Source organism: Lycium barbarum, chromosome 11 (assembly GCF_019175385.1).
Source record: "Lycium barbarum isolate Lr01 chromosome 11, ASM1917538v2, whole genome shotgun sequence".
In the NCBI taxonomy this organism is placed as follows: domain Eukaryota; kingdom Viridiplantae; phylum Streptophyta; class Magnoliopsida; order Solanales; family Solanaceae; genus Lycium; species Lycium barbarum.
In genome coordinates this window covers 10,823,620-10,841,886 of record NC_083347.1, presented here as the reverse complement: position 1 = coordinate 10,841,886, position 18,267 = coordinate 10,823,620, and the positions used below count along the sequence as shown (strand labels likewise).

The following is an 18,267-nucleotide window of genomic DNA, read 5'->3' as shown; positions in this document are numbered from 1 at the left end:
ATCAATTGGTTGATTCTGTGAGTTCACATAGCAGCATTTAAGAGGTTTCATCATTAATAAAGTAAATATTTATTGAGGAGAGAGAACATGATGAAATATGTTAAGAGAGTAAAATAGTCAAAATGTTATTCTTATAAATGCTTTCTTTAATGAGCTTGTAAATGAAAAATGCGATAAATATTATGAGACGGGGGAATACTTCTTAATAGAGTACTCCCTCAGGTCCAAAATAATTGAGGTTTTTAGCCTGAGCACATGTATTAAGGAATTCACTAACTCCTAAAAATTATGAGGGCTTTTAACCAAGATACGTATTATGATTTTCTTTTCTTTTTAGGTTAACATAATTATCATGGGGATATAGGAATGTGTCAAGGACAAATTTGGAAAAGAGAAGTAAATACATTCTTAATTTTGTGAAACATCCATTATTTTGGACCAACTTTTAGAAGCTAAAACCTCAATTATTTTGGACTGCATGGAGTATTTTAGAAGACTTATCAATTTGAAAAGAGCTTCTAATTTTTTTCAGTTATTTACGCTGTCTGTTTCATTTTATGCATCTTAGTTTGCTAAGATATGAAATTTAAGAGCGTAAAAGAAAAAACTCCAATCTTTTAGCCTTAGGAGCCGTTTGGACATAGTTTGTAACCATGTTCGGACATGCAATTTGGATATTTTAAGTTGTACTTTTTCTTATATACATAAAAACCCCACAAGTTGTGAAAACTATCAAAACATTCCTAATTCTTATACAATCTTACCAAATGAGTAAGTCATAGTTCATAACAAAATTAATACGCTATTAGAAGGTCTTTCTAAAAAAAAAACAATATTAATTGATCAAACTTTAGTTCAATAAAAATGAAAATTTAAAATGAATAGTAATGAAACTATTCTTTAATATAATCCTCCCACATGATACGAACAATTTCTTCAGGCCGAGCATGCGCATTTAAATAATGGTTAAAAATATTTACCAACTTATGGGTCTTTTTTTTCAAAATATAAACTTATGGGTCAAGTTTTATATTTAAAATTTTTGAAACCATGGTTTGAAATCATGAGATGAAATGCATGTTCAAACACGATTTCAAACTAGGGCTGGACATAAATACCGAAAACTGAAAAACCGGACCGAACCAAACCAAACTTCAAGAAACCGAAACCGAAAGAACCAAACCGAACTAGTTTGGTTCGGTGTTCGGTGTGCACCTTCAAAAAACCGAAACCGAAATAGCCCAACCGAAGTTTGATAAAACTGAACCAAAGAACTGAAATTTAATACATTACCCAAAAAAAATTAAACTAGTCCAGGCCCATTAAGTTTAAGCCCAAAAAAAACCCAATTGTAACAAGCCCTCGTTTGCTTTTGTATCCCTAATTTTTCACTCCAATTGAGAAAATCAAATATCCTTAACAAAGGAAGGTGACTAGGATGGGTTTTTAGGATTAATGTATGTCCTTTATGTATTTTCTTAATTATTCTTATTGTATGTATATAACACCTAGTAATCCTATATCATGGTTATGGTTTTCTGTTCTTTTGTATCCTGTTTGTTTGATTTTGATTTCAATTTATCAGTTTGATGTTTTATTGCTTTTGAGAATATGAATTAGTGTAAATGGAATTGCTTCTAATATCATATCAAAAAAATCGAATTAAAAAAACCGAAACCGAATCGAACTTCAAAAAACCAAAACCGAAAGAACCGAACCGAACTAGTTTGGTTCGGTGTTCAGTATCCACCTTTAAAAAATCAAAATCGAAATAGCCAAACCAAAGACCGAATGCCCACCCCTATTTCAAACCACGTGTCCAAACACCTACTTAGACCAAGGACAACTCACCACTATTTGTGGCCTAAAAAGATTATACTGAAAAGCTTTACTATAATTAGTAAAAAGCTAGTATTTTTTTTTTTTTCAATGGGTGTTCTGTAATTGCTTTTAGACGCTACTAATTTGATTCGGCTTGGAAGTTCCGTGGGTGGAAAGGCTAAAGAGCGCTCTCTATTAGAAAACATCTTATACTTAGTGTTCGAATCCAAGATTTTTAATTAAGAATGAAAGAGTATTTATAGTTACTATCATGAACTTGGATGGTTTACTTTAAATAAGGTTTTACTATACAACACCTAATTCGATTGGACGGACTAGAACTTATACTATTACTGGCAAACTATGCTCGTGCGATGCACTGGCCCAACATGGACCATGCACGCATAACGCGTAAACTTATGTGTGTGATGTGTCTTGTAACGAGTTTGACCGGTTCTCATAGTAATATTCGTTTCTCCTATAAGAGGCTATTATTGTTTAGCAACTTAGCATTAAAAGTAACGGTTGACAGATCTGTCTCAACATCAAGCCATAACACATACCTTTGACTCTAAGTTGTCAATAGAAGGACAGCGTCGGTATTTCACTTTCACATCTTAATTTTCTTTCCATCAAATTAATGCTATTTAAAATAAGTACTCCTTCCATCAAGATCTTACTTGGTTAGCAATATGCCCTTCATCTCAAATTAATTGTCATGTTTTGCTTTTTAAGAGTTAAATTTATTTAATTTTAAGCGCTAAATTGAATTAGATGTACTTAACATTTTGCAATTAAAATTTTTGATGTTAAAAACTATACAAAAGTACTACAAATTGCAAATTTTCTCATGCCAATTTGATGAAAGGATATATTTTAAAATATTATTAAATTTAAATGGTGAAGAATTTCAAGCCGTGGAAACAGCCTCTTGCAGAAATGCAAGGTAAGGCTGCGTACAATAGACCCTTGTAGTTCGGCCCTTCCCCGGACCCCGCGCATAGCGGGAGCTTAGTGCACCGAGCTGCCCTTTAACTATTAATTTGGGACGGATGGAATGCATGAAAAGATAAAGCAGCTTGACCCAATGCTACACAAAAATGTCTAAGTGCTTTTCTAACTTGAGTTAACCCGACCAGCTGAAATAATGATGGCTTGGTTCTACGAAATAATTTGAGTATCAAACTCAACAAGCTGAGGCAATGAGTGACGTAACCCACTTGATCCTACTTTTAAGTTTTAACATGTTCCCTTATGTGTGGGTTTAATTTTTTTATTTACCTAGCACGCGAAAATTCACTTTTAATAATGAATAGTGATGAAACTCGAATTTAAAATTTCTGTCTACTCTGATATCATGTGAAATAATCTGAACATCCAATACAAAATTTTAATAAGATGGGTAGAGTAGTTCACTTAAATCCTAATTATATCTTCAATAGGCTCTACTCTGATATCATGTGAAATAATCTGAACATTCAATACAAAATTTTAATAAGATGGGTAGAGTAGTCCACTTAAATCCTAATTATATCTTCAATAGGCTCAAGGTCAGATAGGCCAAGATCGACTTGGATTAGATAGACCACTCCAAAGGACCAAAACACTCCTCTCAAGATTAGGGGCGGAGGTAGAAGGTTTGGTACGGGTTAGACAGAGCTTAGTAGTTTTAGTTCAAACTTTAAATTGTATTAAAAAATTCATTAATATCTACACAAATTAAATTCAAAATTTCATTTCTAATATCTGATATCGCTATTCTAGATTTAAAACCCATAAAGTACAAAATCTTAGCTCCTCCTGCTCAAGCTAAAAGGGTGGATAATATAAAACCCCACTTGCTCATAATTGTATATATATGATGTCCAGCTTTAGCGAGTGGCTTAAGGAACAAACATTCAATAACCTGAGAGGCATAGGCAACAAATTGTTGGGAAATTAGATAATTAGAAAGAGTACGACTTCCAAAATGAAAATCCACTTTTATGTGTGTTATTTTATTTTATTTTTCAATTCCTCATTTGTGTTCAGTCTTGATATTGGGGTCCTACTAATTCTGATTGGTGGCAGAAAATCCCACATTAGTAGTAAAATGCTACCTAACAAAGCGACTTCACACTTAATAGGGCTTGAACTCGAAACCCATTTTATATGTGTTGTGTGAATTCTGAGAACTATATTCTTTATATGTGCATTGTAGTTAGGACGTTGACGCTAAAAATGGTAAGTGGTCGAGTTAAAAGGACATCAAGATCATTTAAAAACAAACCAACTAGATGACTCAGCAACTAAATAAAACCACATCACAATTGGGAGTCATATCGAAACAAAGAATACACTCTAACGCGTGTCTAAGTCTATTTAAATTTTGTGTAAGATTCAATTAGCTGTGATGTGCGTAAGTTTACTTATACATCACAATTATAAAAGATAAAAGATCTGGTTAATACAAAAACTAGTTGCGGGGTTCGAATCCTCCTCACCCACAACCGGACCAAATGGAAAGTACCTTTCCCTCTGGGATTAGGAAAATCATGATCTGGATAGCAAAGCAAAAACAAGGGAACTTGGTGTGGTTTCTTTTGAAGAAATTGAATGGCTCTTCTTTTTATCTTTTTTATTTATTATTTATTGTAAATGAGGAAATCACTACACATAATATCGTCCTATAGACCTTTTTGTTTTGTTTTATGCCCATTAACTCGTCCTCATTCAGGCTTGGATAGAATAGCAGAATAAATATTAATAGCATAACAAAAAAAGCTTTCATCGCTATTAATATTTTTGCTCACAACAATTATAACCTTTCGGAAGAATCGATGACATGCTTTTAAGAAAAGAGAATAGTCATTTTAGTCATTCTAGTAACATAGCATCTAGACTTTAATGCTTGATAAAGCATAGCATACCGCATGGAGTAATTTTTTATAATATATTTAAAATTTAATAAAACCAAAATATTATTTTACTCCTAATAAGTATGAAAAATTAAGCTGATGGTCTATTAGAAACAACATCTCTATCTTCAAAGTAAGAGTAAAGTCTGCGTACACTTTACTCTCCCCAGATCCTATTTTATGAGCTTACACTAGGTATAAGTAGGTTATCGTAACAAGTATAGAAAATTAATGAGTCGTTTGGACATGATTTCATCTTATGAGATGAAATCACGAGATGAAATCATGTTTGGACATGCAATTTGGATTTCTTAAGTTACAATTTTTTTTTTTTCAAACTTAAAAACCCACAAGTTGTGAAAACCATAAAAAAAAAAAATCTCATACAATCTTACCAAATGAGTAAATCATAGTTCATAATAAAATTAATACGTTACTAGAAGACCTTTCTAAAAAATACAACATTAATTGATCGAACTTTAGTTCAATAAAAATTTTTTTTTAGCATGAATAGTAATGTAACTACTCTTTAATATAATCCTCCCACTTGGTAAACATGATTGATAAATATATTTTACCAACTTGCAGATTAATAGTTAATACAAATGGTTGGTAAACATGATTGGTAAATATATTTACCAACTTATGAGTCTTTTTTTACAAAATATAAACGTCTGGGTCAAATTTTTACATTTATATATTTTGAAATCATGATTTCAAATCTCAAATCATGCCTTTTTGGATGATTTGAAATTTCATCTCCTAAAATGAAATCAGATATGAAATCGCATGTCCAAATGCCTACTAAGATGAAAAGATTTGGTTGGTGAAACGAATATCCTATTTTAGTCTAAACGCACACTGTGACTGTAGTGAAGGGGATAAATTTAGTATACAGTGTCTTAAGAATTGATTAAAATATCAGAACTCCACAAGTGAGAAAGAAAAAAAATGTCTTAGAGAATTTGCATATAATACAAAGATCCAAGAAAACAGTGTACTTGTCCCTACCAACCAATCCCCTTTGTTCAAATTATTTTTATTATCTCCTACAAAAAGTTACCCCTGCCCAATCAGCATTTCATTCCTATAAAACAAAAGACTCCATAATGAACTAAAACCCAATCTTCCATTTTCTCTTCTCTCTTACTAATAAAATGCCAATGAGAGAGTAACTGAAGAACTTAAAATCTCAAGAATTTCATTAATAGTAGCCTAATATGAGCATAATGAGGATTCTGCTTCTTCAGTCTATGTTCTTTTCTCTTTTTCTAGTTTCCTTCAAAGTTTTAGCAGCCACTTCAAAATCCAAGCTCCCTCAAGAAGAAGGTAACCCCAAATTAATACTCTACCCGTTCCAATTTGTTTGTCTTGCTTTTTTTAGTCTGTTTAACTCTTTAATATCAATTTTCCACGTTTTGTGTATAAGATCGTAAAATTAAAAGACATTTTGTTATATTCTGCGTCTCGATCACAACATTCAAAAGTCATTCTTTATTTTTCTGAACTCCGTGCCAACTTAAACTAGTCAAACAAATTGAAATGGAGGGAGTAATGTTTTTTCAATTTTTACATATCCCCACTTTGTTTTCTTGGAAAATATCAGAAAAAGTTACTTTCTGTTCATTGAAGTCTGCTAGTACCTAGTTTTTCAATTTACACCATATGTTTATTTTCTTGCTGTGCAGTGAAAGCATTGAAAGAGATTGCAAAAAAGCTTGGCAAAAAGGATTGGGATTTTAATAAAGATCCTTGTAGTGGTGAAGGAAATTGGAGTAATGCTATTACTGCTAAAGGGTTTGAGAGCTCTGTTGCTTGTGATTGCTCTTTTAACAACAATTCTACCTGCCATATCACCTCCATGTATGTGTTAGTTTGTTCCCAATTTGAGTTGATGAACATAATTTGTTTTATTTTTTTGGCAAGAGAAAAGATTAGAGCTCGTTTAGATTAAACCAGCTTATAAGCTATTTTTAACTTTTTTAGGTATTTGACAAAATAAAAAAGTGCTTGAAATAAGTAAAAAAAGTGCTTAAAATAAGCCAAAGACAAGAAGTTGGTGAACTCTAACTTTTTTTTTTGGGCTTAAAAGTTATTTTGGTTTGATCAACGATTTTAGTGCTTTATATGTTCTTCTAATTCTAATATTACCCTCACTGCTAAAAAAAAAATGCTTAACAGCGCTTGTGTATCAAAAACATCAATAATTTTTTTCTGCTTCAGCACGTTTATCTAAATACATAAATATTTATTTATAAAATAATTTTCAACACTTAAAAATAATTTAAATATTTATACTTAAAAGCCATTTTTTTTAACTAATCCAAACGTACTCTAAAAGTTGTTTTCAAGTTTGAAAGGTAGAGACTTTGAACTGAACTGTACATTTGGTTAAATTCTGCTGATTAGTGTGTGTACTATATGATTACTAGCACACTTGTTGCGAATAAAAAAAGAATGTGTTTACTTTTAATAAGTAACACTCCTATGAGTTGACTGAAAGCTGAGTCAATGTCTTATATGGCGGCCCAGCTGTAATGAGGTTTATGTGGGCCCATGATCTTACCATTAATTTTTTTGTAATGGTCCGTTTGGATTTTTTTTTTTTTTTTTTTGCTTTTCAAAATAGATTTGGTTTTACGTCGGATTGATTTTTCGGAAATGTTTGAAGATGAGTTTCAAGTTTGAAATAATGATTTTGACTAGTGTCGCGAGTAAAGTATTTTTCCACTCACGAAACTTCTACTACTTTTTTTTTCGCGTCAAATGCATCTCCAAACACAAATTCAATATCCAAATTCTCCCTTTTCAACTTTTTATTTTTAAATATCACATCTTTTATATCCAAACGCTTATTTAAGAAATTAAAGATATTTCTTTCAAAAAAAGTTCCAAAAGATATACTAAGAAAAAATACCTGTTGTAACAAGTTCTTGTCTTATAATTCAGGTTACTAATTCAATTTATTATGGATAATAACCTGTAACTAGTTTCTAATTATCTGAAAAAGTAAATGTATTTTTACATTGTTAGTGTATTGAAGTTAAACTCTTTCTTAAAACAACCAAACAGACCAACATTGTATACTTCTTGTTTATGTTGAACTTGCATGTAATGCAATGAACTAGTTGAAACTTGAAAGCTCACACTAAAAATATGCCACAGAGCTTTGAAAGCACAAAATATTTCAGCAAATGTTCCACCAGAATTCGCGCAACTTCGCCATCTTAAGCACTTGTAAGTCCTTGTTACAGCATTATTCACTCAATATAATGAAGCACCTGATATATATTACTATGCTGACAACTTTATCTTTTGGTTATTAAAATTTGAAAACTTAGAAACTGCACTAATCCAATTAGTAAATGATGATTATGCAGGGACCTCAGTCGCAATTATCTCAATGGTTCAATCCCGTCTCAGTGGGCGTCACTGCTCTTGCTTGACCTGTAAATACTATTTCTTACCTAAACTATTTTTCAGCAGGGCTTAATTTTTCTCTTCTGGTTTAGAATAAGCTATTTGGCATGTAAACGCGTGTTGTTTAAATGTGAAGCTCTCTCATGGGAAACCACTTATCAGGTCCATTTCCAAAGGTTCTCACCAGAATTACAACGCTTAGGAACCTGTAAGATCAAATCTCTTCTGATGCCTACTAGTCATTTCCAGTGCTGCATTTGACTTGTTTTACCATTGAGTTTAAGTTCTATGCACTGACTGCATTAAGTATTTAAGAGTTTAAGTTATGTTCTATTCATTGACTATATAAGTAATTACAAGTAAGAATCTCTATGACATATAGGAGTAATTGGTAACCTGGCAAAAAAGGTAGTAATTAACATGCTATCACAGGTTAAACTGGGATAGTGTACAAAAATCTTTGTACTGTCATCAGTGTACATAAGTCATTTAACATTTCAATCTGGTGATCCAGTGATTGAACATATTACACTATAATTTGGTACTGAAGTGGGAATCATAGTATGAAGGCGTAGCAAAATATGTCATGTCTATGTGCATGTGCATCTTTTTTGAAGTTTCTTTACCTAAAGCATTTTTTATCACCTGTACTGAATTCTGTGAGTGTTAAATACCTCTTGTATGACTGTGAATACAGGAGCATTGAAGGAAACAAATTTTCAGGAATAATTCCTCCAGAAATTGGCGACATGGTTCATATGGAAAAGCTGTAATTCTTCTTTTTCCTGTTTTACTTATGCATTATTTCTTTTTTAATGTTTGTTCTGGATTTCTTTAGTCATTTCGCGTTGTAATCAAATGCATCTCGGCCTTAAATCTCAGCGTGCTGTCATCAAATGAATTCACCGGAGCTTTGCCAGCCACATTAGCCGAGCTAACAAACTTAACTGATATGTGAGTTCACAGTTTAAAGTTTAAACTCTCTCTCATTTGCTCATTCTTTCTGTCCCTTGTGATGGATGATCACATAATTTACTTACTCCTTGAGGTCCATTTCTTCCACTGATTCTGTTATACTGTCCTTGGGGATCTTAAGTTGACATTTTATTTTTTAACTATTTTTGTTCTGCTACTCCTTTCTTTGCTATAAATTCCACAATTAACTCTACTACGTTGCTTTGCCATATATTAGGAGGATAAGTGACAACAATTTTACTGGAAAGATACCAAAATTTATCGGCAACTGGACAAAGATCGAGAAACTGTAAGCTTTCTTTTTTACTTAGTTCTGGCATATTTTCGGTTGTTGCTTTGATCTCATGAACCTCCAACGTTACTCTAATTTTTGCAGGCATATACAAGGCTGTGCTCTTGAGGGTCCCATCCCTTCTGCTATATCTTCCCTGACAAGCTTAATTGATTTGTAAGACAATGTGAAACTCCTTTTTGTGTTCATTTGTGGTTGGTTTGAGAAGTGAAGTAGTTAATTCATTTTGTCTTTCATGAATTTCAGAAGGATCAGTGACCTAAAAATTGGACAATCTGGTTTTCCACCATTAGACAGCCTAGAATCCATGAAAGTACTGTGAGTTTCTTTACTTCTTCTTCCTCTAATGGACTGCATGAAGGACATTCCATTTCGACTTTGGAAACAATTTCCGCTCTAAAATTCTTAATTCGTCTTGCACAATGTAGAATACTAAGGAAGTGCTTAATTCATGGAGAGATCCCTGACTATATTGGGGACATGAAGAAGTTGAAGACACTGTAAGTTCTAGAAAATGTCAATCACTTTATCTTTTGTTCAGTTCTCATTGTTTAAGATTTTGATTTTTTTAGCTGAGATTTGCCATGGAACTTATATTGTTTGTTTTGGGAATTTAGGGACCTTAGTTTTAACAGCTTGTCTGGTGAGATACCATCATCTTTTGCAGACCTATCCAAAGTAGATTTTATGTAAGTAGATATTTCTTCAGATATCTTTATTTCTTTCTAGCCATATGCTTATCAATGTTGGGCTTACATTGTTTCATTTCTTTTATTCTTCTGGTACTTTGCAGGTATTTGACAGGAAACAAACTTACTGGACCTGTTCCTGGGTGGATTTTATCAAGAAACAAGAACGTGTATGATGTTTTCTCAACTTAACTCGTATAAATTTGCAAAACACTTGATTGCTGTAAAAAGTTTTCGCTTACTGTCCTGCATGCTTATATGCAAGTAGAGGCATTAGAGTGTATTTAATATTGAGGAACCCATTTTTGCCCCAAAAAAAAATGGCGAAAGAAAACTAAACAAATGTAAAAAATTATCTATAAGCTTCAAAAAGATCTAGAAATTATTAGTATTATGGACTTGATAAACTTTTCATATGATTTTGTTGTCTGTTTTGCTTCACAGAGATGTTTCTTATAACAATTTTACATGGGAAACCTCAGCACCTTTTGAATGCCCACGTGGAAGCGTGTAAGTTGTCTGATAAAAAATGTTTTTCTTCATCTGACTTATTTGTTTGTGATAAATTTCTAACAAGAAGACGATTTATTCAGAAACTTGGTGGAGAGCTATTCTGCATTGGGACAAGAATCGTAAGACCAATGTCCCAATAATTCAGTTATCTGTTGCATTTTCTTTTAGAGGAAACTATTGTTCCTTGAGTTTACCTATAACTAAGAGTGAACTTTTACATACAATAGAAAACTTTTGTAAGCACTCTTAACAGCTTTTTCTTTTGTCTTCTGTGTTGCAGAAACAGAATTCACCCTTGCCTGAAGCGGAATTTCCCTTGTTCTGAACTAAATCGGCGTAAGTAAACTTTTATGTGTCCATTTCTGTAATTGATAGCACAACAAAACCTTAGCCTCCTATCACATAAATAGGTCCACTTATAGTGTGAGGTCAGCTAGTAGCATAAAATATAAAAGTGAAACAATATTACCATTTTTTACACAAATTTGACTAGCAGGCAGCTGTTGGATTGACAAAGAGGTCTCTTCTTTTGTGTATTGAGAAAGGTCTATGTATTACTAAATTTCCTTAGGCTTTATCTACGAATGCATGGAAGAAAACAAGGAAACTAATAATCATAGGCATATAGCAATATGGATTCGACATATATTCAGGAACTCTGATACTGAGAATCTCATAAGCATAGGAATTAAGCAATAATCTGTTAATTAATTCTAATTAGTAAAAGAGGCCTTTGTTTATGATTTATAATCAAAACTGTTAACTACTCGTTTGAGTGAAAGTAAAAAACAGACTGCTGTTTTCTGATATGTCCATTAGTGATTTCCTGCTGAATTCTTGATTACTGGTTTGCAGAACAATATGCTATGCACATTAATTGTGGAGGCAAAGATGTAAATGTAACCATCAAGAATAAAACAAAATCTACAAAATATGATGCTGATTTAGAACCCAGAGGTGCTTCTATGTATTATTCAAGACATAACTGGGCCTTTAGCAGCACAGGAAATTTCATGGACAACAACATTGATTCTGATGTCTATATAGTTACCAATGTCTCTGCCCTGAATAATGTCGAGGCCTCTGAACTGGAATTATACACTACTGCGCGTACATCTCCCCTCTCCCTCACATATTATGGACAATGTCTAATGAATGGAAGCTACACTGTCAGGCTCCATTTTGCGGAGATAATATTCACAAATGATACTTCATTTTACAGCCTTGGAGAGCGCATATTTGATGTCTACTTGCAGGTAAAATTTCATGAAATGTGTGTGAATTTCTTGTTTGCTGCCACCACACTAGTGTATTTATTCTATCTTGTTGAGACAGGAAAATCTGGTGTTGAAGGATTTTAACATTGCAAAAGAAGCTGGTGGGCCCGGTAAGCCCATTGTGAAGACGTTCACTGCAATTGTGACAAGCAACACATTGAAGATCCATTTTTACTGGGCAGGAAAAGGGACTACAGGAATTCCAGATAGAGGGGTTTATGGTCCTCTAATTTCTGCTATATCAGTTGATCCTAGTATGTACCTTTACTTTTTTCAAGTTTATATCTGTCTTGCTTACAGTTGTATGCTCGATTCTTCTTTAATGAATACCATATTGAACATAGGACCTTATTCTGATGTACTAGTCCTTAAAAAATCTCTCTGAGACCAAATGACTACATACCAAGGCTTAAAAAGTTTTTTGTGGAAGGTTTGAATCATATACTAATTATTTTTTCCTTTCCATGCAGATTTTCTACTTCCTCTGCCTGCTCCTCTGCCTGCTCGTCCGCCTGGCCCTGCAGCTCAAAAGAGTAAACTTCACGTTGGCATATTGGCTGGGATAATAACTGGATCAGTGTTTCTTGTCTTTGTGATCATTGGTCTCTTGTATAAGACAGGTTGTCTAGCCGAAAAAGTATCTGCTGATAGAGGTAAATAACTATAAGTATTTTCCTTTGAAAAGTTTTACCTTAGTATTCCTTTCATCCATTTTATTTGACCTATGAGTTAACGATAATCTTCTCAAGTTAAATGCTAAGCTACATAATTACTCTAGCAATTATTTCAGCTCTTACCAAATTATATCTGCTCAAATACTTGAAGTTATGCTTTACGTTCTATTGACTCCCTTGTTCATCTCATCATCATTTATTCAGTTTAGGCTTTCAAAATCATTAATGGTCTGAAGCACTTGACCAAAGCATAGATGAACCTTGAAGAAACATAGTGTTATAGACTTATAGTCATTAGCTTCCACTGACATACTTTTCCTCTTGAACAGAACTTAAAGGACTGGATCTACAAGCTGGACTATTTACTCTCAGACAGATTAAAGCCGCGACAAAGAATTTTGACCCAGCAAACAAGATAGGGGAAGGTGGTTTTGGTTCAGTTTATAAGGTAATCATCTTTTTCTTCATGTACTTTAGATCAACATTAGATCAACACATAACTATAAATATCATTATATCAGCATGAAAAGGATATTATCTGATGGAACAGTAATTGAATAGATGTTTGAATCATGACATTTGTATACAGGGTCTATTATCTGATGGAACAGTAATTGCGGTGAAGCAACTTTCTGCAAAGTCAAAACAAGGAACTCGAGAATTTTTGAATGAAATAGGAATGATCTCTGCAGTACAACATCCAAATCTTGTAAAGCTTTATGGATGTTGCATTCAAGGAAATCAATTACTGCTAGTCTACGAGTACATGGAAAATAACTGTGTATCTCATGCTCTTTTTGGTAAATACTTCCTAACTCTGATCAACCAAGATATGTCTGCTGCTTATGCACTTTGACATTATTTATCTGTCTGAGCTGATATATTCTTCTTTTGCTTTTCTTTCGTCTATCTATTACAATAGGCAAAGGCCCAATCAGCAAAATGAAATTAGACTGGTCTACACGGAAAAAAATTTGCCTAGGAATTGCAAGAGGTTTAGCATACCTCCATGAGGAGTCGAGCCTGAAGATAGTCCACAGAGACATCAAGACGAGTAATATTTTGCTTGACAAGGACTTCAATCCTAAAATATCTGATTTTGGCTTGGCGAAACTACATGAAGATGATACTACCCACATTAGTACAAGGATTGCAGGAACTGTGTAAGTATGACGAAACTAGTTCCTCGTGTTCCTGTCCCATTAGCAGATTGCTTATGTCAGAATTCTTTGTAATTAGCAACTGTATTAATGATGAGGAAAACAAGATCTGACATGTTGGAACTTCTTTGGTTATTTGGTGATACAGGGGTTACATGGCTCCAGAATATGCGATGCGCGGCTACTTAACTAGTAAAGCAGATATTTACAGCTATGGAGTTGTTGCATTGGAAATTGTTAGTGGGAAAAGCAATACAAATTACAGGCCAACAGAAGATTGTGTTTATCTTCTTGACTGGGTAAAATTCATATTTCTCTCTATTCGACCAAGTATCTCGGCTTCCATCATCCTTAAAGTCAATTTCCCTTCTAGTTTCATCTCAACCAGAGAACGGCTTATCAAAATTCTGAGTAATTGTACATTTAGAGCCAAAGTACTTTAAAATTGGCTTTGTCAAATGAACATGCCATGCTTTTTCGTACATTAAATGTTCTTCATTTTCTGTTCTTATTAGGCTTATGTTATGCAAGAGCGAGGGAGTATATTGGAATTGGTTGATCCAGACTTGGGTTCTCACTACTCATCACAAGAAGCAATTGTGTTACTGAATGTTGCCCTTTTATGCACTAATGCATCTCCAACACTTAGACCAATAATGTCTCAAGTGGTAAGCATGCTCCAAGGCCAAACTCTTGTTCAAGATGTTCTTTCTGATCCAGGGATGTCAACAAGTGGTTCAGGATTCAGATCGATGAGAAGTCACTTTTGGCAGACTCAAAGCCTAACTGATGGTACGCATACTGATTCCACTGTCTCAATTGGAGATGCGGAACAAACTGGCATACTTCAAAGAGTAGAGCCTAATGCATCTGACAACAATAACAACATACCTAGTGTAATCCAGCCTAATGTATCTGACAATTAAACAAAATGTCCGTTGACATAAGCAAGTGTATATATGAACATTCAAATGTTTAACGAAGAATAAGTTTATCCAAACTGGCGTAGCTTGCAATCATCATACCAGTCTTTACAATCAAAGGAGCCTCTGAAAATCATATATTCTGACTGAGTTACCAATTTAATTTATTCTTTACAAAACTGCTAACTGGTCCCCCTTTGATGGTTTAACTTTCATTTATTTAATTTCCAAGCCGACTTCATTGTTGCAGAGTTCTATCAATTCCTGCTTTATTTTTCCTTTTCATGATTTTGATTTAAAGTCAATTTCAGTAATTACATATTTTGAAATGATTATTCAGTTTAAATTAGAAAATTTTGTAATGAAGACGTCACTACATTATTTCTTTAATTCATCTAGCATTGGACAGTTTGAGAGAACAGAAAGATAATTATTGAGAAATCTGTTAATGCAAAATGCTAGTCAATAGCTGTTTAGTCCAGTCAAAATGCATAGCTAAGTAATCAAGATACAAAATATTATATATCTACCCGCATACTTCAGCATGGACAATTCCATTTACAGGGAACAAAGCAATGTATTATACATTTAACTACTTAGTGCAGATATCACACGTCTGTACTGTAAACTTCAGTTGAATACCGAATGATAGTCATTCGAGATGTTTAGTCCAGTCAAAAGGCTCCCAATCTCGGGCAAAACATGCCACAGCTTGTTTTTGTGTATCCAATGATTCGTGCTTCCGATGTTGATGCATGTCTTCAGGTGGCAATTTCAGCATCCCTCTTATCACATTGAGGCCAAAGCTACTTTTAAATTGTTTTTCATCGTCTATTACATGAACAAACCCCTTGTTTAGGCCAAATTTGACGTGGAAATAGGGAAAATCCTTTGGGATTGAAGTCCACAATCCCTTTACACTTGTATCTATGAGCTTCTTAGCATTGTGCTGACTCCATTCATCTTCCGCTTCATCAATAGCCTTCTTAAAGAACAAAGGTGCCTGTTTTGCGACTTTCCTGGTTAAAGGAATGCATTCTACCAAACAATGGCGCCTTTGTTGGGCCAAACCCATCACAGTTTCAAGAAACACAAGATCTTTCTCCTGCTTTGCAAACATCATAACGAGGCATTTCTTGAAGTTCCGAATTTCCTCCCAGGCATTATCCTCTAAAGATCTTGTAGCTGATTCATGCTGTATAGTTAAGATGCAACAATGACCAGGGACAATTGGTTGCCACTTTGGCAATGTTAAGTAAGTGAAATTCGCGATGGCAACGACCAAGTGCTTTGGATTCATTGGATTCTCAAAACAAAAATGGCATCTCTCCTGCTGAGTCAAAATGTGCCTGCTATTTTCCACACCGGCTTTCTTCTGGATCTTTCTCCTTGGCTCATCGTCATAATCATATTCATCTGCCTGACAATATGCATTGTACTGTCTATTTTGCCCTATTTCCTGAGCAAAATGCACATCAGCATCCTCCCTTTTCTTCTTTTCGCGAGCATATGCGTCATGCATAAAATATCTGCTTGTGCTCCTACAAATTGGTTGTATGTTTGACACATCTGCTTTGTCTATTACATCATGCATCCATTTCATGTGAAGCTTCATTGCTTTTGCAGCTAACTGATTTGAAGTTAAAGCTGGTTTGATAGTTGTTGCATCTTCACTTGTTTTCTTGGACACCAGTGGAACTGTTTTTGCTTTCAAGATTCCTTCCAACTTTGACTTGGAAGAATCATTAACATTGCTGGAATCACAACTCTTTAAATTCATAAATTGAGGGTGTTTCCTCGGTCTCGAGATATGTGACAAGAGTTGGTAATGGTGAAGGCTTACTACAAGATGGAGATAACCCTAACATATACAGGGAAAATAATTTATTCAGAATCTCATAGAATTTTTTATCTATTTATAATAGTGCTTAACCTAGGAACTGAAAAACATATTCGTATATAATTTTGACTGCAAATCTTAGTTAGACATAAATTAAATAACAAAAAAATACCAAATCCTACACTATTTAGGTTTCATACTCCAATTCGTAATTAATCTTCCAACACGACCCTATAGCACGGCATTAGAAAGGGGGTAAATGAAGATCAATTAAGATTGTAAGAGAAGCATAAAAAAGGGAAACTTTCTGAAACCGGGGGTTCCACTTTGTAGTCAATAACCATTTGCACGATATTAACTTTCGTTTTTTTGAGTATATTTTAAGATTTGTTTTCAAATTTTTGTTCAGCCATAAAATTTTGACACATTTTGAAAATAAATTTTCAAATCTCAAATTCTGACTCAAACCTCTTTTTGGGTCAAGATATATGTTTTGGCTTTTTCAAAACTTTTAAAAACTATCCCAAATGTTTTTATTTTATAAAAGGGAAAACGGTCAAAAATGCCCCTCTACTTTCGAAAAAGGGCTAAAAATATTATATGTTATAAATTTGGGTCAATAATACCCCTCCCATCATTAAATTTTTTAAATATACCCCTATCTTAATAGAAATCTCTAAATCCCCCAAGATAACCCGATTTCATTTTTAAACTCGCTCCATTTAAACCCGACTCAACTACGTAAAAAACCCATTGCGACCAACTTGTTTCTGAGTCCTACATCTGGAGCCACTAGGCACATGAGCGGGTAACCCATATACATTTTTTATTTAGTTGGGTCGGATTTAAATGGAGCAGGTTTAAAAATGAAATCGGGTTATGTTGGGATTTCCGTTAAGAGAGGAGTATATTTGAAAACTTTAATGACGGAAGAGGTATTTTTGACCCAAATTTGTAATGGAGGATATTTTTAGCCCTTTTCCCAAAGTATAGGCGTTTTTTACCCTTTTTCCCTTTATAAAAAACCTTATCTATTTATGACCCAACTAATTTTATCTATCATGTTCTTCCATTAAAGCCGTATCTACTATATTTCCACAATTGAAGCAGTCTCTTCTATAAAGTAAACGAGCTAAGCTGTGCTCAAACAGCAGAAAAAGAATTCCTAGGAAAAAGCTGTGAACACTCTTTTTGTCTCCCCTACAAAAAAAAAAAAAAAAAAAGGATAAGTGGACACTTTTTTTAATCCGGAGGAAGTATCTACTTATGTACTCCCTCCCGTTCACTTTTACTTGTCCACTCAGATCTATGGACTTTGCGCCTGTCCCAATTTAGATGACACTTTTTTCTTTTTTAGTCAGTCCAATAAATAATGACACCTTTCTATATTTAACAATAATTTAACTCTAAAATTCCATTTTACTCTTAATGAAATAATTTTTAGTCCCAATAACATCTTTAGCTTGTTTTAGACCACAAGATTTATAAGTCTTTCTTTCTTTTTTAAATTTTGTGCCCAGTCAAACACCCTCATATAAATTGGGACGAAGTGAGTAATAAATGAAGGCATAATTTTACCATAATACCCATATTAATTGGTGTATATTTTTAATGAACTTGAGGCATATATTTTATTTTTTTTACTGTTCAAGGAAAACTTTTAATTATACCTTAAGGAAAAGTTTCGCCTTATAGGGCATAACTTTAGTTTTCCCGGCATACACGCCCCAGCCTTGCCTTGTGAAATTATTTTTTTTTATTTTTTTCCTGAGCGGGAGTTCGAATC

General features: G+C 33.6%; 2 protein-coding genes across 3 annotated transcripts; one reads left to right on the top strand and one right to left on the bottom strand.

Moving 5' to 3' along the window:
- Positions 1-5,808: 5,808 nt before the first annotated feature.
- On the top strand, positions 5,809-14,820 carry LOC132617159 (probable LRR receptor-like serine/threonine-protein kinase At1g07650). Of its 2 annotated transcripts, XM_060332104.1 has the most exons (24): positions 5,809-6,047; positions 6,407-6,581; positions 7,884-7,955; positions 8,099-8,167; positions 8,275-8,346; positions 8,836-8,907; positions 9,021-9,092; positions 9,331-9,402; positions 9,490-9,561; positions 9,652-9,723; positions 9,834-9,905; positions 10,023-10,094; positions 10,199-10,264; positions 10,539-10,604; positions 10,688-10,726; positions 10,888-10,943; positions 11,463-11,863; positions 11,943-12,138; positions 12,355-12,537; positions 12,888-13,006; positions 13,148-13,358; positions 13,481-13,721; positions 13,867-14,017; positions 14,234-14,820. In XM_060332104.1, the coding sequence occupies exons 1-24, from the start codon at positions 5,939-5,941 to the stop codon at positions 14,642-14,644; spliced, it is 3,141 nt and encodes a 1,046-aa protein (XP_060188087.1). In that variant the 5' UTR covers positions 5,809-5,938; the 3' UTR covers positions 14,645-14,820. The 2 variants fall into 2 exon arrangements, with proteins under 2 accessions (XP_060188087.1, XP_060188088.1); XM_060332105.1 differs by lacking the exon at positions 5,809-6,047 and having other exon boundaries at positions 6,442-6,581; positions 8,301-8,346.
- A 217-nt stretch (positions 14,821-15,037) lies between these two features.
- LOC132617160 (uncharacterized) lies at positions 15,038-16,918 on the bottom strand. The gene has a single exon (XM_060332107.1). It carries the CDS (start codon positions 16,419-16,421, stop codon positions 15,294-15,296), a length of 1,128 nt encoding a protein of 375 aa, XP_060188090.1. The 5' UTR covers positions 16,422-16,918; the 3' UTR covers positions 15,038-15,293.
- Between the last annotated feature and the right edge of the window lie 1,349 nt (positions 16,919-18,267).

What these genes read in the sequence shown, in the direction of transcription:
- LOC132617159 (XM_060332104.1), top strand. Translation starts at nt 5,939, where the DNA reads ATGAGCATAATGAGGATTCTGCTTCTTCAGTCTATGTTCTTTTCTCTT. An exon ending in ATTACAACGCTTAGGAACCT is followed by an intron (nt 8,347 to 8,835) that starts GTAAGATCAAAT and finishes CTGTGAATACAG; the next exon opens with GAGCATTGAAGGAAACAAAT. An exon ending in AAAAGTATCTGCTGATAGAG is followed by an intron (nt 12,538 to 12,887) that starts GTAAATAACTAT and finishes CCTCTTGAACAG; the next exon opens with AACTTAAAGGACTGGATCTA.
- LOC132617160 (XM_060332107.1), bottom strand. Translation starts at nt 16,421, where the DNA reads ATGAATTTAAAGAGTTGTGATTCCAGCAATGTTAATGATTCTTCCAAG.